General features: G+C 37.8%; 6 protein-coding genes and 1 non-coding gene across 8 annotated transcripts; 4 read left to right on the forward strand and 3 right to left on the reverse strand.

Annotated features, from left to right (window-relative positions):
* Positions 1-591: 591 nt before the first annotated feature.
* On the reverse strand, positions 592-3,086 carry LOC137743557 (ribosome biogenesis regulatory protein homolog). The gene is made up of 8 exons (XM_068483476.2): positions 2,925-3,086; positions 2,539-2,689; positions 2,131-2,182; positions 1,795-1,923; positions 1,553-1,670; positions 1,156-1,339; positions 947-1,060; positions 592-860 (listed from the first exon to the last, which is right to left on the reverse strand). Exons 1-8 carry the CDS (start codon positions 3,014-3,016, stop codon positions 720-722), a joined length of 981 nt encoding a protein of 326 aa, XP_068339577.1. The 5' UTR covers positions 3,017-3,086; the 3' UTR covers positions 592-719.
* A 723-nt stretch (positions 3,087-3,809) lies between these two features.
* Positions 3,810-6,499, forward strand: LOC137735125 (chaperone protein dnaJ 49). Of its 2 annotated transcripts, XM_068474517.2 has the most exons (3): positions 3,810-4,015; positions 4,178-5,298; positions 6,150-6,499. In XM_068474517.2, exon 2 carries the CDS (start codon positions 4,186-4,188, stop codon positions 5,281-5,283), a length of 1,098 nt encoding a protein of 365 aa, XP_068330618.1. In that variant the 5' UTR covers positions 3,810-4,015; positions 4,178-4,185; the 3' UTR covers positions 5,284-5,298; positions 6,150-6,499. The 2 variants fall into 2 exon arrangements, with proteins under 2 accessions (XP_068330618.1, XP_068330610.1); XM_068474509.2 differs by having other exon boundaries at positions 3,810-5,298.
* A 412-nt stretch (positions 6,500-6,911) lies between these two features.
* LOC137743059 (uncharacterized) lies at positions 6,912-9,075 on the reverse strand. Its single transcript, XM_068483003.2, has 6 exons — positions 9,010-9,075; positions 8,301-8,372; positions 7,840-7,875; positions 7,655-7,700; positions 7,305-7,392; positions 6,912-7,072 (listed from the first exon to the last, which is right to left on the reverse strand). The coding sequence occupies exons 1-6, from the start codon at positions 9,073-9,075 to the stop codon at positions 6,955-6,957; spliced, it is 426 nt and encodes a 141-aa protein (XP_068339104.2). The 3' UTR covers positions 6,912-6,954.
* A 2,477-nt stretch (positions 9,076-11,552) lies between these two features.
* Positions 11,553-13,440, forward strand: LOC137735793 (uncharacterized). Its single transcript, XM_068475216.2, has 5 exons — positions 11,553-11,692; positions 11,794-11,914; positions 12,016-12,119; positions 12,923-13,054; positions 13,132-13,440. Exons 1-5 carry the CDS (start codon positions 11,690-11,692, stop codon positions 13,156-13,158), a joined length of 387 nt encoding a protein of 128 aa, XP_068331317.1. The 5' UTR covers positions 11,553-11,689; the 3' UTR covers positions 13,159-13,440.
* An 885-nt stretch (positions 13,441-14,325) lies between these two features.
* On the reverse strand, positions 14,326-16,884 carry LOC137718776 (Pentatricopeptide repeat (PPR) superfamily protein). The gene has a single exon (XM_068458313.2). The coding sequence runs from the start codon at positions 16,747-16,749 to the stop codon at positions 14,398-14,400; it is 2,352 nt and encodes a 783-aa protein (XP_068314414.1). The 5' UTR covers positions 16,750-16,884; the 3' UTR covers positions 14,326-14,397.
* Positions 16,885-20,961: 4,077 nt separating this feature from the next.
* LOC137729112 (fasciclin-like arabinogalactan protein 9) lies at positions 20,962-22,002 on the forward strand. The gene has a single exon (XM_068467946.2). The coding sequence runs from the start codon at positions 20,965-20,967 to the stop codon at positions 21,799-21,801; it is 837 nt and encodes a 278-aa protein (XP_068324047.2). The 5' UTR covers positions 20,962-20,964; the 3' UTR covers positions 21,802-22,002.
* A 1,240-nt stretch (positions 22,003-23,242) lies between these two features.
* Positions 23,243-23,324, forward strand: TRNAS-AGA (transfer RNA serine (anticodon AGA)). The gene has a single exon. It is a non-coding gene; the product is annotated as a tRNA-Ser (tRNA).
* Positions 23,325-26,908: the final 3,584 nt, after the last annotated feature.

The raw sequence follows: 26,908 nt of genomic DNA on the forward strand, positions 1-26,908 counted from the left end.
TTATCTCATATCAAATAAGCAGAGCACACCATTGATTTTAATGAGTTAGATTTTCATATTTCGGACAACGTATCCACTTTCTGTCAATGTGTATCTTCGTGGTACATTTGTTTTTTTTTTTTTTTAATTTTGTAAGATGATTTCTTAGCAGTTTGAGGCCACGAGATTCAGATAGAATTTGGTTGTTGATGTTTCAAATATGCCTTAAGTAGAATAAAGTTATATTTTGATTGGAAGACCCTAATCAACTACGTGGCTATGTTTAATACCAAAAACCACACGTCCACAAATTTCATCGCAAAGGTATGTAATTGAGATTATCTGATTCTCTCTGTCCAGAGCCAACGTACCTAAAAATTCAGACTACTAAATTTAAATCTTGCAACTCCCATTAGCCTATTCTACTGGATCACTTTATACAAAACCAAGCCCTCGAACGGCCCTGATCTCTCTCTTGAACGGTCCAAATTTCCGAGTCTGTTGACCGGACACAGATATCCGGTTGCGAGGAACGCAACATGCACGCACAATAGAAATTGACCCACTTGAGAGAGAGAGAGAGAGAGAGAGAGAGAGAGAGAGAGAGAGAGAGAGATTGAAAATATTTCTCCTGAAAAATAAAGGAGTCTTACATAATAATCTTCGATTCCAAATGATTAAACTTGTAAAACCTACATCAAAACTCCCACAGCTTGTAAATGTCATGACTAATAACAAAGTCACTTTCCCTTTCCTTTCGATGAAGATCCCTTCTTTAATGGCTTCTTCTGGATGTTCTTCTTCGGTTTTAACGTGCTTGAGGACATCCCCGGCTTGTTCTTTCGCTTCTTGTCCTTCTTGACATTGTACATGTTAACAGCCTGTGTCACAAAAATTCAATTAATAAGTGGGACTCAAACCATATGAATACGGCAGGAGAAAACATTTGACAGCGAAAGAGATGAACCTTGTCGACGTTAAATATCTCATGGGAATTCTTAGAGATTAGCTTGTTCAGTACTTTATCTGTTTGCTCCTTCTCTTGTGATTGTTTTCCTTTTCCTTCTACAACCGGCAAAAACTGAAAGCAAAAGCCGAAAGAATAAGGGGCAGGTACTTTATCAGCTTATTGTGATGTGCAGTTAGTTGAGCATGGCTAGGATGAGATTTACATACCTTGCGGAACTTTCCTTTATGTTTAGGAGGCTTTTCACCAGGCAATTTCTTGTCAAACTTACCACCGCTGGCCGTTGCGGTTGCTGCTATTCCAGCTACATTACCCAGTTCATCTTTAGAAAACTTCTTGGCTGCAGACTGGGTTCCCGTTATGGGCAACCGTGTGGCAGCTAGCTGAACATGGCTGTAGAAAAAAGTTTAGTTAGATTCTGCGGTGCAATGCAAAAGATACATTCAATGATCACTAATACTTTCCCAAAGAGTGATTTCCAACATAAAGGCTAGCTTATCTCATTATTCTGGTTAAGGCTCAGCTTATATTGATTTGTAGTTATCGATTGCCCCATTGGATGTCTAAGCAGCTAGGCTTTGAATAACATGGAGTATAAGGACAAACCTTGGTAAAGCACCGACTTTCGCAGCTTGCTTCAAGTTCTGCAACCTATTCTTATCTTGCTTTTCAACTCTTTTCTTCTTATCCTCTCGCCTTTTAGCAAAAGGATCCTCCCCTGGCACTGAAAAAAGTAACAAGCATGAGCAAGATTATTTCGAGTTACCTTGGCAAAGCAAAGCATGCATTTCAGTGCTTACGAAAGAAAATAACTCTTCTGAAAGCATTAAGGCTTTGAATAAAATTACCATCATTCTCCTTCGCCTCAATGATAGGTACACTATTCTCATCATTTGCACGATCATATCCAAAGCGACGTTTCCAAGTTTCAGTTGGCTCATCATATGCAATCTTGTCTCTTTTACGGTTCTTGATACCTACAATACATATCAAAAGAATGTAACCACCACGTATAAGTTCAGCTTAAGGATATTCCACTTTCTCAAAATCTTAAATCCAACTACCTTTCTCAAGGCCCAAATGCCTACATATGAGAAACCTAGACAAAGTCTTAAAGGGGGGAAGAAGAAAGAAAAAAAGAAACAGAAGAAAGGTACTGTTCGACTCATACAGTAATGACTAACCTTTTGTTTTGGCAAAAGTTTCCCATTTTGTTGGAGGTTTAGGCACTGGCAGCTGTAGAAAACAAAAGAATATGCCATCGGCAGTCAGATGTTTATGCTAAGAATACAATAGCAACTCTTAATTCGGTTACAGAAAAAAAAAAAAAAAAAAAAACCAGCAGCGTCAACAGCCCGTTTGCATACGCTAACATTCTAGTCAACCAATTTACATGAGAGGAACTGTAAATTGGCAGCACGACAAGGGGGATCAACAAAAATCTCGACAATTACCTAAACCGCCTTAAACCTTCTTTTAAAACAATAGATTGTGAAGCACTATACATGTATTCACTATCGAATGCTTATATACATGATCAAACGTATTAAAGAACGTTGTTGGAGGATCGTAAACTAAGACGAATGACTTACATGCTTCTGTCTAGGCAGTTTAGTTTCGGGACGCGGCAACTGCACAATGGGACCGTCTATGTCCTCAGTTGAAGGTAAGTTGAAAAGGCTATTCGCAATAGCTTGAACCAACTCGGTCCCTTTCGTTATACATTCCTTCACTAATTCCTCCCTAAATACAATGAAAAAAACAAATCAGATTTTCACCCACGGAACAAAAACCTATCAGGTAGAAAATTCACTATTCCACAAGACTGCAACTTTACCGCTGGGAATTCTCCGAATAAAAGTCCCAATTTCCAAAATTAAATTTTCAATTAGTTTCTGGACAGCAATAATACAAAAGCCCAAAAGTATAATATTAACACAAAATAGAGATAAATTGAATAATTAAAGAAAAAAATCACCTGGAGGAGGGGATGGAGGGGAAGCTGTGATGAGGGTCGAAGGCCATGAGATTACCCAGATCGACTTGAATCTGCTGCTGCGGGGTCTCCATTGCTGCGACCTCTTTTGGTTTTGCAGCTCGCGACCTGAAAGCTGAAGAAAGAAAAAAGCTAATCACTTCAGGTTTAGGGTTTTTGTATAAAAACGAAACGACACAAAACGCGGCGTTTCTCTGTTTGCCGTATACTCCAAATACACACTAGATTGGGCATATCCAACCAATAACAAGGTGCCACATGGCTTGGGACTTTTCCATATCGTTACATGATTCATTTAGAACATCATTAGGCGTTTCTCTGTTTGCCGTATACTCCAAATACACACTAGATTGGGCATATCCAACCAATAACAAGGTGCCACATGGCTTGGGACTTTTCCATATCGTTACATGATTCATTTAGAACATCATTAGCTTGATGTCCCGATTTCATGTTAGGAGTCCTTCTACCATAAATCGATGTATAACATATACTACTTTTAATAGTTCAATCCACTCATTAAGTTCTTTAGAAATTTTTAACGCACATTCATTTATTGAATTCAACAATGTATGTCATATGAACCTATAATTAAAAGGTTTTACATAAACTAAACATGACCTTGTCATGTCGGAACAAGAAATGACGCCTCATATTCTACATTTTTCACAAAGAGTCGCATGATTAATTTAAACTACCGTCACCTTGACTTCTGCGTTTCATATAACTCTTCCTGCGGGAAGCTGGGCCAACTGAGACAACTGGGCCTTTTTTGTTTTTGTTTTTGTGGATAAACTACAACTGGGCCTTTTGTTGCTACCGTTTTTGGGCTTAATATACGTGGGAAGTAGTAACGACTTTTCAACCGTCCTCAAAGCCACATGAAAGTACCAAACTATAAAAATACAATAACTTCCACTCCCCCACTAATAAATCAATTTTCCCCAAAATCCTCCACTGTGTCGGACTCTGCCCCAAATCCCCCGCACCATGAAACCCTAATTCGATCAAAATTTTCAATATCCAGTAATTGATTTATACCAGCACACATCTCCTTCAGATCCATCTCACTTGTAAGTCAAAATTTCCCAAAATTATTTCAACTTTTGTTCATTAGTCAAATCAAATTGCTGGAATTTGGTTCTTTGTAAATCGATCGAATTCAATTTTCTATGGGGTACTAGTTTTCTCGGAAAATATTTGCTGAGAATTCTTTGTTTTTGTCTTCTGAGAAGATTTCGAGATGGACGGAAACAAAGACGACGCGTTGAAATGCTTCAGGATTGGGAAAGATGCTTTAGAATCTGGGGATCGAAGCCGTGCCGTAAAATTCCTCACGAAAGCTCGCCGTCTCGATCCGGCGCTGCCCATCGACGATCTCTTATCGTCGATTGACGGCAATTCCAATCCTCAATCGGGTTCGGATGCTGGTGGGTCCGCCAATGGGCCATCTGGGTTGGGTTCAGCTAAGCCGTTCGACCAACCATCGCTTCGCCAGAGGGCTACGGCAACTGGGTCGTCGTCATCGAAACCGTCGGCTGGTGTGTCGTACACGGAGGAGCAGATTGCGATGGTGAGACAACTGAAGAAGAAGAAGGATTACTATGAGATTTTGGGGGTGGAAAGGAGTTGCACTGTTGAAGATGTTCGAAAGGCTTATCGAAAACTGTCATTGAAGGTTCATCCCGATAAGAACAAGGCACCGGGAGCTGAGGAAGCGTTTAAGTCCGTTTCAAAGGCGTTTCAGTGTCTCAGCAATCAAGAGAGCAGAAAAAAATATGATGTTATGGGCTCGGATGAGCCGGTGTATGAGAGACGTGCTACCAACCATGGAGCGCATGGATTTAATGGATTTAATGGCTTCTATGATGCGGATGTCGATGCTGAGGAGATCTTTAGAAATTTCTTTGGAGGAATGGCTCCGGCAACCCAGTTCCGGGGATTCAGTTTTGGGCACAATGGAATGGGGCAGAGGGGCGGTGATCATGGCTCTGGTGGTTCCCATATTCGGACTCTAATTCAGTTGCTGCCTGTGTTGCTTATTCTGCTTCTCAACTTCATGCCGTCCTCTGAGCCTATACATGCCCTTTCGAGGTCCTATCCCTACGAATACCGCTTTACTACGGAGAAGGGTGTGAATTTTTATGTCAAGTCGACCAAGTTTGAGCAAGAGTTCCCACCAGGTACCTCGGAGCGTGTCAATCTAGAACACCAGGTTGAGAGAGAATACTTCAACATTCTTTCCCAGAATTGTCGGCTTGAGATGCAGCGCCGCCAGTGGGGATTCATTCGCGAAACACCACATTGTGACATGCTGCAGCAGTTTCAGAATGCAGCTTAAAATCTTGAACCAAAGGTCCATTTTATCTTGCCATATTTTTATTTTAGATGATGTAAAATTCTGTCTTTCTAGGGAAAACTAGTGAGGAATTGTGCAATAAGTTATTCTATGCCTTTGTTCTCTTTGGATACAAATTATAAGCATTAAAACACATGATATAACATCGTGCTTCTCCCTGTAATACTTGACCAGATGTTACGTTTTTACGGTTTACGTTGATAATTGCGCAAGCTAACATTCGATGTGTGATCAGGTCATGGATCTGTATCTGTTGATCTCCTGTCTCTAGCTATGTGTTATTGTTGATACTTTCTCTTTCTAAAACAACTCCGACTTTGAACTTTAGAGTGATATGATAACTAAGTTTCTGAAAGGTTGAATCACCAAAAAAAGCCATCTCGTATGCATGGTGTTTTCGTGAGTTTTAGTTTATGCCTCATTTCAGTACCCTTTTACCTATTCTTGTTTCAGTGATATACTGCTCCGGTGACGACAAAGTTTTGTTTGCTAGTTGAAGACACTACGTGGTTGAATCTTTGGTTTCAATTGTAGAACTTTGAAACAAAAATAATAGTTCTCTTCATGGTTTATCTTTCTTTTCTTAATATATTTATTTCCATGTTACCTTTGTGACACTGAATATAGTATGACGTATACACATAATCGAAGGAAAGTTTTTGCTTAATTTTACTTTTGTTCCGTGCTGGTGTGAAGTTTGGGGCTAGTCCGGTCTAATCTCTGGTGTTTGTGTTGATTCATTGTTCATTTTTGTACTGTATGACTTTGGCTTTTGCATGATAGAATCTAAAAATGTCCCCTTGTTTTCGAAATCATAACGTGTTTTGGATTCTTGTTTTCTGGTGCAGGCTGCCTGTTTGGCGCCAGTCTTTCGGTATACTTGTTGCGGACCATAGCTGCAAATTTTGGAGTTCTACGCAATGGAAATTGACAGTTTCTGCGGCCTGCGCACGTTTTATATTCGTTAGTCCTATATATGATGCACGATGAGTTTGTGTAAAATTGTCGGTGATTTAACTAGTGCTTGTTACGCATGCGTAACCACGGTGTTACATATCATGTTCAATACATACGCTTCGTTTCTTCTCAACAAAAATACGTACGCTTCGTAGAAATCCTTGCAATTTTTATTGTACTACATTACTAGTTTAAGAAATAAAACAAGTAATGGGGACTTTTGGTTTCCCAGTTGTAGAAATGGAGCCGGTTTGGGATTTACTTATGCAAAACCTAAAAGTGCTTATGAGCGGAAGTGCTTCTTACCAAAGCGGTCCCAAACGCCCCTCACTCGTGACAAGAATTTGACTCCGCATTCCCTCTCGTTTAATTTCAAAAAATGAAGAAGGTGTTCATTGAGCCATTGATTGCAACATTGTTTTATTATTGGTGTGATGCCTTACTACGATACTCTCTCTCTCTCTCTCTCTCTCTCTAGTATCTGGCTATCCCTAATCCTTGGAGGTTATGACCAGCAATCCCAGCGCCCCTATGAGAATGTACTGCAAGAAAGAAACACACGATATTACTGCAAAACAACGCTTACGTTCTAATCGAATAACAAGAGATTCCGCCAACGCGTTATATAAAATTACGTTTCTGAGTGAGTAACAATGCACGATTAGAAGCATATCTGAAGAATGTCTGCAACTTAAGTTAAGGATGTGTAAGATACACACAAGGAGACACATGTTCTGAATTATAACAAAAGCAAACCTTGATTATTGGTTTTTCTGTCATGATAATTGTCACCCAGCCAACATCAGGCAAAAACCTGCAGGGAAACAAAAAATGTGCGTAAATACGCAATGCATGTATATTGACGAGTACGTATTTTTTATATGTATACATGGCAGAAAATGACCACATTCTGCTTATGGTGAAACCTTTTCTTTTCAAGGACAACACCGAGCAATCACAGAAGGTTTGATAATATGGTAAAGGCAAAGAGGCAAAGAGGCAATCACCGAGCAATCACAGAATTTGAAAATATGAAAGAAGAATACCCAACAGCTCTCCCCATGCTATGGCGTCTGTGCAACCATCGCCGGCCCCGAGCATACAGGCTTCTGTCATCGTCATCGTTATTGTCTCCTGCAAAATAGCAAACGAAGCCACTGTTACTAATCATACATCTTAAGCACGCATCACAAGTGATCAAAACATATTTGAATCCTCTAACTTTATCACATGCAAGCGCAATTATGCCGTCATCTAATGACTTCAAGGTTTTGCTTCACTTCCCTTCTTTATAAGTTATATGAACAGCTGAACTTTAAATAATTTACTGGGAACAAGCGACAGCAACACAAAGATTAAAATGGTCTAATCAATCTGTTTATAAACAAAATAGTACCTTTTGTGAGGACATATACTTCTCCGGTATCTTTCTGCTCATGAACCTAACAGAAAATGGTCATTAGCATTAAACAGATTCAACCAAGATGAAAGGATATGCTATGATGTCCCAGGGCACCCCTTTTGCTCAGACGGTTAGTTTCATCCAGATATTAATATTCACCCATGATCCTTATTTCTTACCTTAATTACTCGATGAACAATTCGAATATCACGTCCCTGGAGAACAAGCAAAAGATATGTAAGCAGCAGTACAAACTACAAACACAACCAAAGACATACATAAGCCAGTGGCCTGGCCAAAAAAGTACATTTGGAATCATTGTTAAATTGAAAAGCAGCCCAATAATTAGAAACTGAATTTCAGAGCTGCGATACTGCCCAGTGCCATTCTTCTCTGTCAAAACAGATGCTCTATACCAATGAACCAAAGAATTTCTTGACACTTTTAGAATTACCATTGATGCCGCACCACTTCCAGCAGTGAACGCTAATCATCCAAAGCTTGGTCCAAAAAATTTCAGAAAAAAATGAAAATAATAACAAACATGTGATACTAAATGATGCTCGTATTCATGGACTGGACATGTAAGAAAATTTAAAATGAATGAACCACAAGAGGAATAACATAAAAGAGGACATACATCCACATTAAACACCACGATTTCTCCTGCCCGAATGGGATCCTTGCTCATACGCAAGAACAAAATGTCACCCTGAAAGACATCATCATGTCAGCAAACAAGTGAAAAAGAGCAAATGAAATTTTTGTGCATATTCAATGGTACTATGAGATACACCAAAACTTAAATGAAAAGCAAGATGGGTCAGTGTAACAGTTAAGCACGCCACATACTAAATTAAAAGGCGCAACTGTATACAATATTCTATCAAACAGTATATATACGAATGTACTAGTATAGTGGTATTTCCCTTGAGATTGAGGTGCTACGAGGCCTAGCGGATATGTTGATTCATTCAATGGGAGAATGTTTCTTGATTTCGGGTCGTTTCAAGTTTCAGTATTGACATGTTTAATGAAGCACCATTACTAGATCAAGAAGGGTTTAGGAATGGTCCTTGTTGCCCCAGTTGATGCAACTCTTCCTTCTAGAACCATGTTACTGTGGTATCACTTGTAAACTTTCAGTTATAAAACACAGTGAGTAATTGTTCAAACCAAGTAAAATGCACAATCTACATGCCAAATTTAACTTAAATCCCTGAACTTTTTTATTGAAACATGATTGATTGACACTTCTGGACTAAAATAAAAGGCTTAAAACACATAAAAATCATGGGTATTGAAAAAAAAAAAACAGAACTTTTACAAAGCAAGTGAGCTCAACTCACCCTTGCAAAGCCAGGCTCCATGCTTTCAGATAGTACAACCACCACAGGCGATTCACTCCCAGTCATACATATCAACCCCTTCCAAATAATCAATGCCGACGTCACAATCAAGCCTGAAACATTACGTCAAACACTTTAGCTGCTGCAATCTTTCAATGACACCCAAAAAAAGCCACTTGAAACCCCCAAAAAAACCACTGAAACATATATGCATGGACACACACATAGATATTTAAATGTGTGGTATACATATACGGACCGATAGTGAGGGCTTGGGAGAGAGCTTGTCTGATCTGAATGGACTTGATGGAGTCCAGGGTCTCCCCGAACCACCCCCATTGCTTCTGATTTCTGAACAACTACGAAAACAGAGAGATTACGGGGTGTAAATTGTAAATTCAATGCCGTTGCCTGCTCGCAGAGGAACTAGAATTTCGTAGTTGGATTCAGACAATGACTGTGGTGTTTGCCACCTATCAAATCATCTTTCGCCACCTGGACACGTACAGCCAAATCACATTTTTCTTTTTGGGTAAAAAAAAAAAGAGGAAATAAGAAAAAGGGAAATTTTATGTAAACTCATTTAACATTTTTTTACACTTAATATAAATTTTAAATATTAATTGTCTATTTTACTCTATTGCATAATTATTATTAAGTACAAAATGAAATTAATAATAAAACTCAAATTTATCAATAAATCCAAATACTATAATTAAACTCTACGATCACTTTTTGTTTATCCTACGTTCATTCTAGCTAAAACCCTAATAGTTCTCATAGAGAAAAATAAGTTTTTTCTAATGATGGATGATGATTTTGAAGTTTTGAATCGTCCAACCTAGGTATGACTCAATTTATGAATTTTTTGTTCGTTTGACTGCAATTTATGAATTGGCATCTGTGTTCTTCATTTTTGTAATCTCATTCGTTAATACAAGTATCAATTCAAATTTTCTTACAAATAACATCTCATTTGATTTTCATTGCTACCAAATATCACAATAGTTTGCCTAACAGGGCATAACTACCCTTTTACTTGGGGAATTACCATTACAAACACACCCCACGGCATTATTCATTGCTACCAAATATCACAGTAGTAACTCACTCAGAAATTCTTGTTCCCTATCTGGGTTTGTGTTAAACATTCTATGTTCTGGAGCAAGTAAATGTTAAAAAACATTACTAGCAAATTGGCAGATGAGGAACAAAACGTCCAGCTGATGGCATCAATGCTCGAGGATCAGCTCCAGTTCCAATCAGTACATATCTAATTTCCTTGTGCAATGCAACAAAATGAATCTGCATTATAGATCTTATGAAAGCTTAATTTTTGTTCTTTTAATAACGCAAGCATTACGGAAATTACACCCTCAACCCTTAAGGTTTTGCAACTCACAAACAAGCCTAGTAGAAACAAATCATGACGACACATTGATACTTTACCCAGCCATTGCCCCAAAAACCAAGGCTGGCTAGCTGTATGCAGAGGAAAGTTATTAGCTTTGCAGAGCAGAGCATAACAGGGACAAAGACCGACAATCACTGATGTCCAATGGAAGTAAAAATAAATCCACATATTGAATTGGGTTTATAGAGGTATATTATGTATTAAATTTGGATTTAAAAAGATATTAATAGTTTAGTTAAAAATTAAATGGGTGCAAAAAGTAAGTTGGGTGTAAAAATAGGTTAGATAAGATTAAATAAAATTTTCCCAAGAAAAATGAAAAAAAAAAAAAAAATTCAATAACTCAACCCATTCTCTATCCTTATTACACATTTCACAAAATCATGAAACATCATGAGATTTATGAGTGAGAATTCTCGTTGGATTCTCTTTGTGAGGATATCAGAATTCTCAAATCACATCCGTTATCGTACATTGTGTGATCAGAAATTATTGTAAAATTTTTTTATTTAAAATTAAATATAAACAATACCTAACGAAAATTGGCCGCACGATGTACAGTGAACATATATGATTGGAGGATCTTTGGAATCCTCACAAAGAGAACCTAGCAAGAATCCTCTCTCGAGTTTGATAGGAGTCACAACCACACGTTAATCTATTTTATGTGAGAGTTGTCTTACTTTGTAAGTTTGTCGAAACATTTTTCCTTAAAAATACTCGACCAATTGCTCTTTCTATATGGATTAATTTGATTATTGTTTCTTGTAAAAGATAAATTTAAACCACATTATTATTAATCCATTATAAAATTTAGCCGACTCCCCCATCATTTAGTGTAAAAAATATTGGAAACGGTTTTGGTGAAAATGTTTTTAGAATCAATCCCTAGTAAAAACGCAAGTGAATCCTGAAAAGCACTTAAAGTACTTCCAGGAAAAAGCTTAGTACTTTTGGTCATTTTAAAAACATTTACAAACAAGTCTTACAGTTCTCGAAGTGTTCATTCGCTTAATTTATTATAAAATACAATTAAAATGGACCTAAAAATATGGACCGGTCCAAAATCAACAAGGGATTAGCCCAATGTTTCATAACGGGCCGTCAAACCCAAGTGCATTTTGCTCGGTATAAACGACGGCGGCCCAGAAATCTCCTCTATAAATATCCCCGCAGTAGGCGTAAACGCTCTCCTCCTTAAACCCTAATTTGGTGCGCAACAAAAACCCTAGCCTCTCTGCACCTCGGAATCGACGACGACACACAATGGTACCCTCTCGTTCTTCATCTCTGTTCTTCTCTTAGGGTTTTCGATCGATCGATTAGGGTTTATGAATTGCTAATTTGTTTGTGTTTGACTGTAAATGCAGACCGGAGAGGCAGTGAACCCGAAGGCGTACCCGTTGGCCGACGCGCAGCTGACGATCACCATACTCGACCTGGTTCAGCAAGCTGCTAACTACAAGCAGCTCAAAAAGGGCGCGAATGAAGGTACTCACCCGAATGCTGCTTCTTTTTAATCCATTTTTTTTATTGTTTTCGTGTCAAATTTGGGACTTGGAATTTGATATTTGGGTTGTGATTCTTTTCAGCAACTAAAACCTTGAACAGGGGTATTTCGGAGTTTATAGTGATGGCGGCGGATACTGAGCCTCTGGAGATTCTTCTTCACCTTCCCCTGTTGGCTGAGGATAAGGTACTCTTTCTCTGGGGCTGAGTTTTTCGTATTCTGAATGCTTTATTATTTGTTTGTGAGTTGGAATTTTTGGTTGGTTGATTGGGATAGTGTTGATTCTCATATGGGGGTAGTTCAGTGACATATTCAAGTGCCTTTGTTGTTTGTTTTTCTACACTTTTTGGATAAAATGTTTCTATTTTGGTTCGATAGTTGGCGTATTATTTGTCAGTTGAGTTGGTTTGTGTAGTTTCCGAAGTGTTTGATTTTCCAGTTTTCTAGTAGGCATCACTGATTTTATTTACATCTGTTGGTTGGGCTGTGTTCAACGGCTTTACATCGAGGCACCAAAGATCATATGACTGTTTCGTTTTAGAATGTACACATCCCATGTACGACAACCTTTTAAGACTTGATAGTTGGCTTTTCGTCAGTTGAGGTGGTTCGTGTAGTTTCCAAATTATTTGATGTTCCATTTTTGTAGTAGGCGTTGATATTTGTACCCAAACCAGACACATTTACTATATACGTTTGGTTGGTGCTTGTGGCTGTGTTCTACGGCTTTGAATTGATGCACTAAAATCTTATGTCTGTTTTGTTTTAGATTGTACACATTTCATATGCAACACTGTTATTAATAAGCATCACGTGGTTATAGAAACGTAACACCATGCCTCGAGACAGTAGCGCACTCTAAATATTGTGTCTGTTTCATTTTGTACTGGAAATTTAAAACCCTTTTATTTGCTGCTTCTCCCCTAGAGACTCAGGTATGATGAACTAGTACACAACATGTTATAAACAGTCTACTTGAATTTGTGCAGAATGTGCCCTATGTGTTTGTTCCTTCGAAGCAAGCACTTGGACGAGCATGCGGTGTCACAAGACCTGTCATTGCCGCCTCTGTGACAACAAACGAGGGAAGTCAATTGAAGTCACAAATACAACAACTCAAGGTACTCTTCAGTCTAGTTTTAATCTACAATTTTGGATTTGGTTCTGTATTCTGAACATCGTATATGTAAAAATTCAGGATGCCATCGAGAAGCTCCTTATCTAAACCATTTCGGAGTGCATACTCGGTGTGATGGGCCTCTCGGACTGTAGCGAGAGCCTTCAGAGGCTTTGACTGGAGTTGTTGTGTACTAGGAAATCCTTTAATGTTGACTTTGTACTAAAAGTTTTGTTTTTAATGAACTGCTAGGCAAGCTTGAATCTGAAATATACTTGGATGAATTCGAGATGAGTGTTGCTGTTAAGTACAAGCTTATGTAACAACTTGCGTTGAGTGATTGCCTTGTTCTTCGGTTGCTATTTCAGAGAGATCATTAGTAATGCTTTACTCTTCTGTGTTTATTTGGTAGTTGATTGTCGGGCTCTTTCGGCTGAATGAGCTCCCTCGCTAGAGGCTATTTTTAGTTAAAAACCGTTGTTGCCGAACATTTCTGGGTTCAAATAGAGCTCAAGTAAGAACACTCCCTATCAAAGGTCTTGGGTTTAGGGCAATTGAATTTCCCAAAATTTTACCTAATGCTTGTGGACTCGTGAACACAATTACAACTTGTTGAAGGTCGCTTATCAGAGTCAGTGCTGTAATTTGGTTCAAAGAAGCACTAAAACTTCTGTGAAAACTAGCAATTTTACCCAAAAAAAAAAAAAAAAAAAAAAAAAAAACTTCTGTGAAAACTTCGGGTAGCGGTATCAAACAGCGTCATCTAGTAGGCCACTTATCATAAAAGTAGGGTGCTTCCTTAATGTTCTTATGTGACCACACGCTGGTCTCTCTTGCTGTTTTAGCTAGGTAGTCCTATCAAAGTTTTTCGCGATCTTGTACACAATCATTGTAAAAAATGTAGGTGTTAAATTAGTAATTTCAAGTAATCAAAGTTGAAAATTTCAAGAATCCTTGCTACAATTCGAGAGAAAACACCTACATGTGGAAATCATGTGGCCTTCGCAGGCGCAGTTGGTGATATACTCGGAAAGAGTAGATTGCATAATCATTCACACAAAAAAAAAGAAAAAAAAATCTTAATCAGATTAGTACTATGAATTATTATATATTTTAATATTAATTATATTGTCTTTCGTATTGATTTATCTATGCATTGATACGAACACGACCTAGATATAAATAAATAAAAGTGAACACGAGCAATTGGCACCGCTAAAATGCTTCAAAGACTGTCCAAGATATATGTTATCTTAAAGATGAATTTCCCTCTCCTTTTTCTTTAAACTTTTGCTACAAAAGAATAATTAGAGTACACAATCATGAGTTGCTTTGGCCTCAAATGTTTCACATGTACATATTCAAAGCCCTCACAGTCAGTGAGTTCATCTCCCACACATTCTCCCTCAAAACTTTCATCTCCAATCCTAAGCATTTCGCCATTCTCCAAATCTCTTCGGAAAGCGGGTGAGACGTATCGCCCGATGAAAACGGATGCAAAGACAAGGAACCATCAGCAGCATCACCACCACCAGTGTCCACCCAGCTAAACCCAACTTCCTTTCTCACTCCCCTATCTCTCATCCCTTTCCGTACTTTCGCCACCATTTCCCAGTCCCCTTTCTCAGCATACAAGTTTGACATCTGCACGTAAGCACCTGACTCCGTCGGTTCCAATCCCATCAGCGCGCTGGATACTCTCTCACCCATCTCCACATTCCCGTGTATCCTGCATGCCCCGAGCAGGCTTTGCAGCAGTGAAAACCCTGGCTGTCCTGGCATCTGACTGATCAACTCCTCCGCTTCCTCCAGTTTCCCTGCCCGCCCCAACATGTCCACCATGCTTGAATAATGCTGAGGAGATGGCTCAATCTGATACTCTTTGATCATTGAGTGAAAGAGATGACGCCCGGTCTCAACCATTCCCTTTCTGCTGCAGGCAGCTAGTACAGAAAGAAACGTGATTGAATCGGGTTTCACCCCTTCTCTTACCATCTCCTCGAACAATTCTATTACTGAGTCACAGTCTCCATGCGCAGCATATGCAGATATTATTGCAGTCCAAGCAAACTGACTTTTGTGAGGCGTTTCGCTGAAAACTCTTTCGGACTCACTAATACTTCCTCGCTTTGCATACATGTCAAGAAGAGCACCTGCGATGATCGGGTCAGTGACTGATCCAAGTTTGATTAAAAATGAGTGGCATCGTTGGCCATACTTCAGAGATATATCGTGAGCATCGCCGATTGCGCTCAAGACACTGCCAAATGTGTAATTGTTTGGCGTCGCCTCCATAGTTGCTACCAAGAATGTTTTGAGAGCATCCTGGCACAGCCGGTTCTGAGCATACCCTGAAATCAAAGCGTTCCACGATATGATTTCTCTGCATTCCAACTCCTCGAAAACTTTGATGGAGTCCTGCATGGACTCAAACTTAGCATACATTGTGATAAAGCTGTTGCAAACATTATCCTTAGACAAAAATCCAGTCTTTATGCAAAATCCGTGAATCATTCGGCCTTCTTCCACCTGCTTCCCAATCGTTACAGCATGGATTAGCCCAACATATGTAACATCATTTGGATATACTCCATCCAGTCTCATTTCATTAAACAGAGAGATGGCATCTTCTTCGTCTATAGAAATCATAGTCGTCCAAGAAACTACATTGCGATCGTTTGTGTACTGAAACACCAATTTTGCATCTTCAGTATCCTCACACTTTGAATATGTCGAGATCAATACATTACAAACTGAAACATGCTTTCCGTATCCTGATTTTATAGTCACGCCATGTATCTGTTTCCCGAGTCCTAAACTCTGTTCATGACCGCAAGCTGAAACAGCACTAGTAAATGAGACATGATCTAACTCCACCCCTTCTCTCATCATCTCAATAAAGGCCAAAACCGCTTCAAGCCCGTGATTTCCTTCTTGCGAATAACCTGATAGTATTGCATTCCATGAAACCAGATCCTTATTCCGCATTTCATCAAACACGCTCCTAGCTTCTATTAGATGTCTCTGCCTTGAATACATACTTATGAGTGCATTCCCAACAAAAACTTCACAATCCAAACCAGACTTAAATATGAGAGAATGAAGCTGCCATCCAAACAGAAAGTCCTCATGCTCCGCACAAAAGGAAAGTACGGTTGTATAAGTCACCGGATCAAAAACAACTCCATTCAAGTTCATCCTAAGAGCAAAACTCAATGCACCCTCACTCGACCTGAACCCCGAAAGAATTGTATTCCAAGAAACTATATCCTTAAAACACATCCTCTCAAAGATAAATAACGCACTATCAAACTCTCCAGCTTTAGTGTACATACTCATCAAGGAATTCAAAACCGTAACATAAGAAGCAAACCCAGAAGAAACCGCAAACCCGTGAATTTGGCACCCGGGTTTGAGGTCCCCTTGACAAGCCTTGACAGCAAGGGTAAGGGTAACTTCATCGATATTCTGTGACGAACATAACTGAAACTGCTCTCTGAAGACGCCGAGGGCTCGACGTGGAAGGTTTCTGTGTAAGTTGTTGAGCATAGCGTGGTTAACCGATGCTGCTGCGTTTGGTTGGCGATTTTGGTCGAACAGTTGGTGCTCATGTTTGAATGAGTGGAAGTTAGAGCATGTCGGAAACCGTTGGTTAGGTATTCGATGGAGGGCTTTGAAATTCAGTTGGCGGGTAATCATGGGAAACTGACAAACCGCCGATTGTAATCGGAAACTAGCATTTGGCAGAGAACAGAGGGCAGATCCTTAAACCTTGTCCAAGCCTAAAACCCTGTGTTTCACTTTCTTGTCTTATAATATGAAATGGGCCTTTTGTTTTTGGTAAGATGTAATAAAACGGGCTTTTATAAATGATTTGGTAGCCCATTGGGTTTTAGCTTGCCCACGCCCATAACCATTCAAGCCCTAATCCAAGATGAATAATGATCCAACAATCTATGGACATAAATAAATACGGTGTATGCGGAAATCATTTTCCAATATATTTGTATGAATTTTTCAAGATGTAAAACTGGCAACATTGCTGGCTCCCGCTCTAATACAAATGTCTCGCATATATGGGACTCATTCCGATAGTAATGTGATTATTCTTTTTTATGTCTAAATAACACTATTTCTTTTATATTGGCTTTTCATCCACGTGACGTACTCTTGGCTTCTAGATCAGCGAAAATCTAAGTAACACATTACGTGACGGAAGTTAACATTGCAATAAATCTAATTTTGAGTCAGCATGTAGGAGGTGAAATGTAATTTGACCATTGATTTTATGGATTGAGACAGAAATATGTTTGTTATTATATGTCTGTTATGATTGAGTATGATCCTCTCTACCTGTATAGAACATGAAAGGGCAGCAGCTACACAATTCTAGAATATGAAGGCAGAGTTGGTACAATGCTACAAAAATATTTATATGAATGAATGCATAATTGATGGGACTACTTGAAAGTTGTACATAGTATACATATATACACACCGGCAGATTTAGGATTTGAATTTTTTGGGGTCCTAATGTTAAAGGTTCAAGTTTTTAGATAGAAACTTAGTAAAAAGTGTACAAATGTCGATATCTATTGTCTATATGTCAACAAATATTGACATTTGCTGAAACAATACGATGAGTGTTATAGAGAGCGTTTGTTGATGCAACTTGCCAATATATGCTTAGCAGATATTACATCAAACGCTTAGTGAGCACAAAAAGATATATGTACCAAACATTCGGAGAGCCATTGGATGATCTTCACATGCTTGTTTCCTGGCCTCTAGGTGGTCCTGGGATCATCTTGATGCCAAAGTACAACCATCATATTGAATATATGTATATAAGTGTGTTTAAGCGCTAACCAATCAGTAGCTTAATAAGATGCTAACCAGTCACTTTTTTTTTTAATTACAAATTTAAAAATCATCCTCGTAAAATCATACAAATCATGCATTATATTTCCTCTTCCTCTCCAAATTGTTAGGTGGGCTGTATGGTGAAACCAGATTCAAACAGTTGTTATTAATTAGTGGAATCCCACATTGCCACATGCCATGTTCAACGCCAGGCTGACAAACCGATCACATGTATGATTATACCTTTTCGTCTCTTTAGTTTTGACTAATATATGAAAGAATGCAGACAAACTCAATTACAGTACTTTGTTGACTCAATCGAGTTTTATTTTTTCTTAATTCGGGTTTTTTTTTTTTTTTTTGAACAAATAATATTATGTACTGTAATGAAGAGAAAATGTGTTTAGCCTCATAATAGACTAACAATAATATGATTTAAACTCTTATTTGACGAGAATCAAACCTAAAATCTCTTATTTATAAATAAAAAATAATATTACTAGATTGTAGTATTTAGTGATCATCGACCAGCACCTGTTACTGTTAAAAAAGGACTTCATTTTGTTTTTTTATTCAAATCTGGTATACACTGGGTGTAGTAAATATTTATTAAATGTCGGGTTTTCAATAGGTAAGATTGATATTTGTAATACCCTAATAATATTGATAATGTATCAATACACGTCAACATATTTGAATACTTTTATGTTATCTATTAATTTTAGAGAATTTTAACGAAATACTTCTAGTACTATTCATTTTTAACGAAAAATCATATTTTTAATTTTTTTTGGTACTATTTACTACACCTTTATTTATCATTTTTTTCATTAAAACTAAATTTTTTTAACTTTTCGTGAGTTTTCTTTTAATTTTAACGACAAATTATTGACACCGTATCAGTCCATCTTTTTGAAAATTGAGTGCAAATTGTTCAAACACAAGAGAGACTTTGGTCATATCACACATACTGATGTGCCTCCCTCAACTTATTCTGGCTGAGTAGGATTTCAGGATTTCAATTAGTCAACTCTCTCCATCCGAAGGCACCAAATCAGACTCAGCAAATAAGTGTTAGTTGGGCTGTTCGGTGAATTCAATATGGCAATACGCTAATCTATTTGCTTAATTTATATCTTCAATTTGATTTTTTTTTTAGCAAACGATATTATATATACTAAGAGAGAGGGATGAACTTAGTCTCACAATAGGCTAGCAATAATGTGGTTCAGATTCTCATTTGACGAGAATCGAACCTAAAACCTCTCACTTACAAATAAAGAGGAATATCACTAGACTGTAGTACTAAGTGACTTCAATTTGATTTTTTAAGAGAAAGATTTATCTCGTTTTCCCGTGAAGTAATTTCTACACACCTATTTTGTCTCATTCCCATTGTTATGTTTATTCCTATCATCTAGATGATACAAGTCAAACGAGAATTAATAAGCAAATATAAACAAAGGCGATGAAAAAAAAAGAGTGAAAATTACTTGCTCATCTCCAAAGAGTCCAAACATAATTTCGTTTATGTTTGTCTTAATTTTTCTTTTATACAAATAACGTGACAAAGAGAAATCGAACTCATAATTTAATAAACGATATTATCTACACTAAGAAGGACTAAGACCATCTCCAACCGAAGGGTCCAGAGGGCCGAAATAGCCCGAAAACTGTCTCCAACTGAGGGTTAGGCCAGAGGGCTGTGAAATTCGAGAGAGCCCACGGAATTGGAAAGGGCTGGCCAGAATATAGAGCAATCCTATCGGTTATAACCGACATGATTGCTTAAAAAAAAAATTTGAATACGACGGCTAGTCAGCTAGCCGTTGTATTCAAATTTTTTTTTTGTTTTTTGGTTTTTTGGGCCAATTTTTTTTTTTAAATTCTTGAAAATTCTAATTTTTTTTCCCTATAAATACCTAAACCATTCATTAAATTTAAGTTCTAGTTTTTTTGGTTTTTTGGACCAGTTACCGTTGTAGTTTTTAAATTTAAGTTGTTGTAGTTTTCAGATTTAAATAATAAATTATGTTTGACTCTATGGCCCTCCGTTGGAGACGGAGGCAAATATGGCTATATACTGTTCATTAAAATATTAATTTCTTAGAGGGCCAGAGAGTTAAAACGAGCTTTCTGGCCAGCCCTCGGTTGGAGATGGCCTAAGGGGGGGGGGGGTTGAGCTTAGCCTTATGATGGGGCTAACAATAATGTGGTTCAAATTCGTATTTGGCGAGAATTGAACCTAAGACCTCTCATTTACAATCATATTAATAAGGGCTTTTAGATTTTAAGGTTTAACTAATATTCTTTTTATATTTTAATCTGAATGGTTTCTAAATCTAATTCAAGTCCCTATTATTGAAACTCACCACATTTAAGTATTTATAGCACATTTATTATTTGTAAACTCACAATCAGAAATTCTCTCCTCATCTTTGACAAAAAAGAAAGAAATTATTTTCTCCAATCATATTAATAGATAAAAATTATTCAAAATTGAAATTCTTATAATTAAATAAAAGTCAACAACAATACATATAATTAAATTAATTTATTTCGTTTTCTCCAATCATATTAATAGATAAAAATTATTTAAAAAACTCATAGGTATGGAAATATCGGTACGAATACATAAATTTTGATACAAGTGTCTTGGTACGTAACTATAGTACATACATAGGTACGTAATATGCATATATACATATATATGAAGAAATTCACGCACAATAAAAAATAAATGATAATATATGACTTTTCTTTTTATGAGAAAACTAATAATAATTATCAATGATAAATAACATTTTTGTTGTTTATAAAAATCAATATATAACCTAAACACAAAAAGCTCAATGATTAATACAACCTAATTAGTATTCAAATAATAAATGTCAAAGATTAGAGTTAATTTTTAATCTTGTGCCCGGTTTTATGCTAAAAGTAATTTTTTTTCAAAGATTGGAATAAAATTATCTGATTTTCTAACTAGCTGAGTTAGGAGCCGTTGCTTGTTTTGATTTATTTAGTCTCCTACCAGAGCCACGCCAGCTCATGCCAACGAAGGCTCTCTCACTCACACCCGATCCCATACCTTATAAGCTTATCCCACTACACTACGCAGCACCCCATATCCTCACACCTATCATGGCTTCCACACCTTCCTCCTCCCTCCTCCTCACGGCAGCCACCGTCCTCCTCCTCCTCATTTCCCACACCCAAGCCCAAACCGCCCCTGCCCCAAGCCCCGCCGGCCCCCTCAACTTAACCGGCCTCCTCGACAAAAACGGCCAGTACTCCACCTTCATCCGCCTCCTCATCTCAACCCAAGTAGCCAACCAAATCACCAACCAGCTCAACAGCTCCACCGAGGGCCTCACCGTCTTCGCCCCCACCGACAACGCCTTCGACAACCTCAAAGCCGGCACCGTGAACAACCTCGACACGCAACAGCAAGTCTCCCTCGTCCTCTACCATGTCCTCCCCAAATACTACACGTTGGCCAGCCTCTTAACGGTGTCAAACCCCGTTAGGACTCAAGCCACCGGACAAGACGGAGGAGCCTACGGACTTAACTTCACCGGGTCCGGAAACCAAGTCAACGTTTCGACCGGGATCGTGGAGACTCAGATCAACAATGCACTCAGACAGCAGTTTCCCCTTGCTGTGTACCAAGTGGACAAAGTGCTTTTGCCTTATGACTTGTTTGGTGCCAAGGCACCTGCTTCCGCTCCTCCACCATCAAAGGCCCATTCGGGCAGCGGCAGCGCTAACGAGACGACAATAAAGCCTGCCTCTTCACCGGATAATTCGGGTGCCGGTTCAGTTGTGAGCAATGTGGGATTCATGGGTTTGGCTCTTGGGTATCTTTTCATGGGAGCTTTCTTGTAACTAAGAAGAGTTTGAGTTTGATGATGGGGATTGATCCTAGTGTTTGTTAAGTTTGTCTTTGAGATTTTGGGAGCTCTGTGAGAAACACAATTTGTGCAGTGCTTTGTGTGGTTTGTGTTACGATCTAGACCTACCAACATTCATGTAATTTGTATTAATTCTATATATATCCGTCTCTGTTTTTGGTTCTTTGTTTTGAAATTCTTTGAATCGGATTGTTTGATTGGGGTCCCCTAAAGAAAGAGAATTCCATACATTATGTATTCATGTTCGTAAGATGCATTTGCAAAATTAATATTAAGATCTAAAATGTAGGTTTTTTTTAACACAAAGATATGTTAAGTTACTCTAACATACTGAGTAATATGATTGGTCTAAAAAAATAATAATATAAACACGCTATGATAATGAACTGATCTAATTTACGTATGCAAATCTTCAATGCAATTAATAAAGATGTGTTTAGCCAGTTGTACTAAAAAAGAAGAAGATGAAGTGCATAGCATTTGGTTTGGACTTTGGATGATTTAAGAAAGATTGCACTAGTAGTCACATGCATGGCTAAATAATTAGTTTGAACAATGATCTAGTTGCCATTATTATATAACAAAATTTTATAACTTAAAAATCATTGTCATATTCAAATTTATATAAAAATTATAAATCTCGAAAACAAAACGTGATTGTGGTGGTGTTGGCTTCCAATAGAAGCAACTGAATTCTATATCAACTTTGGCTAATTATGTCCTTCAGACTTAATACAGCTGGAATGAACACAAAAATATAAGTTGCATGAATGCATTCAATACCGTGACATGTAAAAAATTGAACTTCGCAATCATGAAACTGGATCAGGTACAATGGCTTTTCTGCGGCCGATATCATTATTGACATGTGCTAAGTTTATAAAAATAAAGTTGGGGATCGTTAAGCTTATTAACACGTGTCAATTAGTAATAGAGACCGCACATAAATGAGTACAGAAGATTTGAACTTCCTAATTCCATAGCTACTTGATGAAATTAGTGCTAAATTCTTTAATTAGGTAGAACTGGGGAAGGACCATCCTTAAAACAATTGATAAACTATACCGAATTCACTGAAAAAGAGACGAAATTAACATTAATCAACTTAATTTGATATGAAAATATTAATCAACTTAAACTAAATATGTGAAGAGTCACTGAAAATTCATAGATGAACTCATGAAAGCCTATAAATTTCATACAAATGAACAAACAAGTAGAAATTTATTTCTTGTTGTGCTGTTTTCCAAATAGAACTGTTAAAAAAAATAATTGGTTAAATAAATATAACTGTTAAAATATTGATCATCACCAGATCTCTTTTCTTAATGGCACCATTAATTGAAAATATATATAGAATTAATTAAGAGCTCATATTTCTTTATTTAATTAACTCGTAACCTAACTTCCATCCTGTGGTCGTGCCGGAGTGGTTATCGGGCATGACTAGAAATCATGTGGGCTTTGCCCGCGCAGGTTCGAATCCTGCCGACCACGTTTTTGTTAATCTTATTTTTTTAATTTTTTAATTTTTTTTTCCATTTGGACGATTAATGCTGACCTCTTAAAAGAATGATGAGTTTTTAGGACATGGGTTTCTTAACTCTCGTTTCTAAATGAAAATTATTATTTTGACTGTTTAGGTTAATTAATGACTCTTTTCGTTTAAGGGAACCAAATGGTTCGTTTATTAATCCGTAATCAGATTGTTTTTTTTACCATTTGGACGATTAATGCTGACCTCTTAAAAGAATGATGAGTTTTTAGGACATGGGTTTCTTAACTCTCGTTTCTAAATGAAAATTATTATTTTAACTGGTTAGGTTAATTAATGACTCGTTTAAGGGAACCAAAGGGCTCGTTTACTAATCCGTAATTAGATTGAAGGAAATTGAATTGAGGAGGAAACAGAAATAGATTACTGTTAAAGTTGTTTACTAAACTAAACTGGAATCGAAATACAAATGATATTGGTTCCGTATATATTGTTTACTAGTTCACTGGAATCGGAATTAAAAGTAGGTTGATTACTAAAATGTCCTTGTTGAAAATAATTTATTTTTATACTATAATTATTGAAAATTAAGTTTATCTATATAAAATTAAATTTATCTTTACAAACTTTATCTTTTCCCCCTACCATCCTCTCATCCCCATCTTTTCTTCACCGACTTCCAGAGCACTTACAGTCTCCCACGCCTCTTCGTTTAAACAGTGGTAAATTTCTTGTAGCGAGAGTCACACTTGGGGCAGCAAGAGAGACAACAATTAGTAGAGGAGCAAGCCCGGGCATCCACCCTTACATCTGTAAAGCAAGAATTGGAGGAAAAGCTTGCAACTATGTCTAGAAAGGCTTCAGGTACCAAAACCATCCAAATGTACATTTCTACACCATAAAGAATTTGAGAAAATCTCCTTTCAGATGTTCAAGTTATAAAATCTTCAAATTATACATGAAGAATGCTTATTCCTTTTAATTCTACAATTTAATGGTTAGATATTGATCCGTGTTGACGAGATAAATCTCTTTCATAAGTAATTCATCATCTACTTTTAAGCTGGACAAAAGTTATTCATTTTGTTCAGGCAAAGATTTTTCTGGGGAAGACTCCTCGGACCTTAGCACAGCTCCCTAAGGGATTGGCATTTTGGATGTGTAATTTGGCTCTTGCTTGTTGATGTGTTACAAGAAGAGGACAAAGTTAGTTCTGAAAGGTGCATTTATGGAGCCTGAGGTGCAGACCTTGAGGCTCGTAATCAAAACTAACTAATTGCTAGGCGTGCCACTGCTATCTCAGTATAGCAGATGTAGAACAAGTGTGTTTTAAGTCGATTACTTGCGCCCTAAGTTACTTGGACTTCTTGTTATCAAAGGATTGTCGTGGATGGGTTAAGTCCACATCAAGTTCTTTTTCTTGCCTTGTAAATAAGGACTTTTAATTCATTATCTTGTATGTTCGAATGAAGGGAGTCTAGATCCCCTTAAATCATTTGTTTGGTCCTAAATTGCTTTTAATGAAAACGTATCCATTAAACTAAAGGGATCCAGATGTAAATGGGACTCTTAAAATAGGAAAACAGATGGAAATAACTTGAATACATGCTGGAGAATACATTTAAGCAATAGATCTACTAATTTAGAACACAAACAAAGAGCTTCGGGCAAGATTTCACCTTGTCTGGCAAGGTTAAACTTCTTGCAGTCACTTCGCTTTGAGTTTACAGGGGTTATATACTAAAAAGGGATGGGTGGTAAATAAGTTTACACGAGGGAATGGATACTACGATGTTAGAAGGTAGCAGAGCTTTAAACTAGAGAAAGATAGGCTTTCTAAGGAAAACTATTGGTAAAAGATTTGAGATTTGGGCTGATTACAACTTCTAGATGCAAATCTGGCTTAAGAGCAGAGTTTGTATGTTTGTTTGTTTGATTAGTTGAGTGTCCTTGTCTCTGGGGCCTCTTCCTCATTTTATAGACAAATTAGCGCGATTGCTGTGACTTTGTTCTTACCCAAAAGCATTTAGAGGGTAGTGAGTCGTCAACTTTTTACTTGGAATGCCACTAGAAAGTGTTATTTAGCTGGTAATAGGTTAGTCTCCATCACTTGTCACTTCAATGGTAAGCACGTGGTTTGTATCTTGGCTGAGAAGACCTTAATTTACCTTTGGGCTTGATGCTGTGCTTCGAATAAGTCCCCTTTTGATTTGGCAGAAGACCTCAATTTACCTTTGGGCTTGATGCTGTGCTTCGAATAAGTCCCCTTTTGATTTGGCACCCTTAGGCTTTCCTCCATCTAAGTCCAATGTTCAAATATTAACCCAAATAGTGCCCCCTTTAATCATTGTTGAGTCTGCAAATCGAGGCGTTAATAATGATTAAACAGTCGCCACACACCTTCACTCGGGACTTGTGCCATTTAAAATAACAATTGTTTAACAAAACCTTTGCACTAACCCACGAATTCCAATGTTAACGAACCACTTACTATATAATCCCTACATAAACTCTTCAGCCAAATACCTTAGCAATTTCAAACCTTCGAATTTCCAGAACTCTCATTATTCTCAGAACCTTCCCAGTACGCTTTTGCTTTCTCAGTTCTTACTCCTTAATCTTCAATATTCTCTTCATTTTTCTTCAACTCTACTCAATGGCACCCAAAGTCGTTAGCACTCAAATTTACTGCAAGACTGGTGAAGGGATTACTACCATGCGCCGTTTACTCAATAGTCTACATCGCCCTGGGGCAAGCCTGCACACTGAACTTTTCTTTGAGGAGGGAGAAGTGCACTCCTTAGGGCCTGCATGGACCTCTCCAGTCCCTGTAACTGTAGAGAACAATATGCCCAATGAGAATTGGTTTACCCTGAACCTATTCTTAGCCCAGGCATCTCCTCCTCCAAATGGTCAGACCACCGTCGTGGCTTCCCTTTGATGAAGGACGAGGGATGTATGCAATGGATCAACGAGCTCGAGGCTACCTTTAAGCAAAAGTGGATGAACAATGACATCTATAAGCTGATAATGCTCACTAAAACCACTGTGATCGTTAAGCCCGAGCTACTCACCACGACCATTCTCTTCTGGAACTCGGGCATTAATACCATTCATTCCTTTGTGTATCTGACTTCAAGATGGGTCTAATGTCTCCGACTATCTTAGATGTGGCGCAAGTCTTCAGGCTAATGCCCTCGGGCAAGGTCGTAGACGTTACCCATAACTGGGCACTTTTTTCTTGCCAGACCGTTGAGAGCTCAGGCAGCCCTGGTCCTATGATCCAACTAGATTATAATTCTCCAATGCTAACAAAGACCAATAACATATGTATTTCCTACTGTACTGGCTTAATAAACACGTTTTCCCAAACAAGTCCAAGGGAGTGAAAGTTGAATGGATCCCTTTAGTGGAAGCGCTACACAACTTCAATGATGTGGCCACGAGCCCATTCCTTCTCTATCATCTCTACCATCTTCTCTTCGAGATGACTCGGGAAGAACCATTTGAAACCAACCTCAATGGGCCAACCTAGATGGTTTAATTATGGTTGCAATGGTATTTCCTTAAGCTTTGAACATCTAAT

Source organism: Pyrus communis, chromosome 15 (assembly GCF_041283825.1).
Source record: "Pyrus communis isolate YQ-2024b chromosome 15, ASM4128382v1, whole genome shotgun sequence".
Lineage (NCBI taxonomy): Eukaryota > Viridiplantae > Streptophyta > Magnoliopsida > Rosales > Rosaceae > Pyrus > Pyrus communis.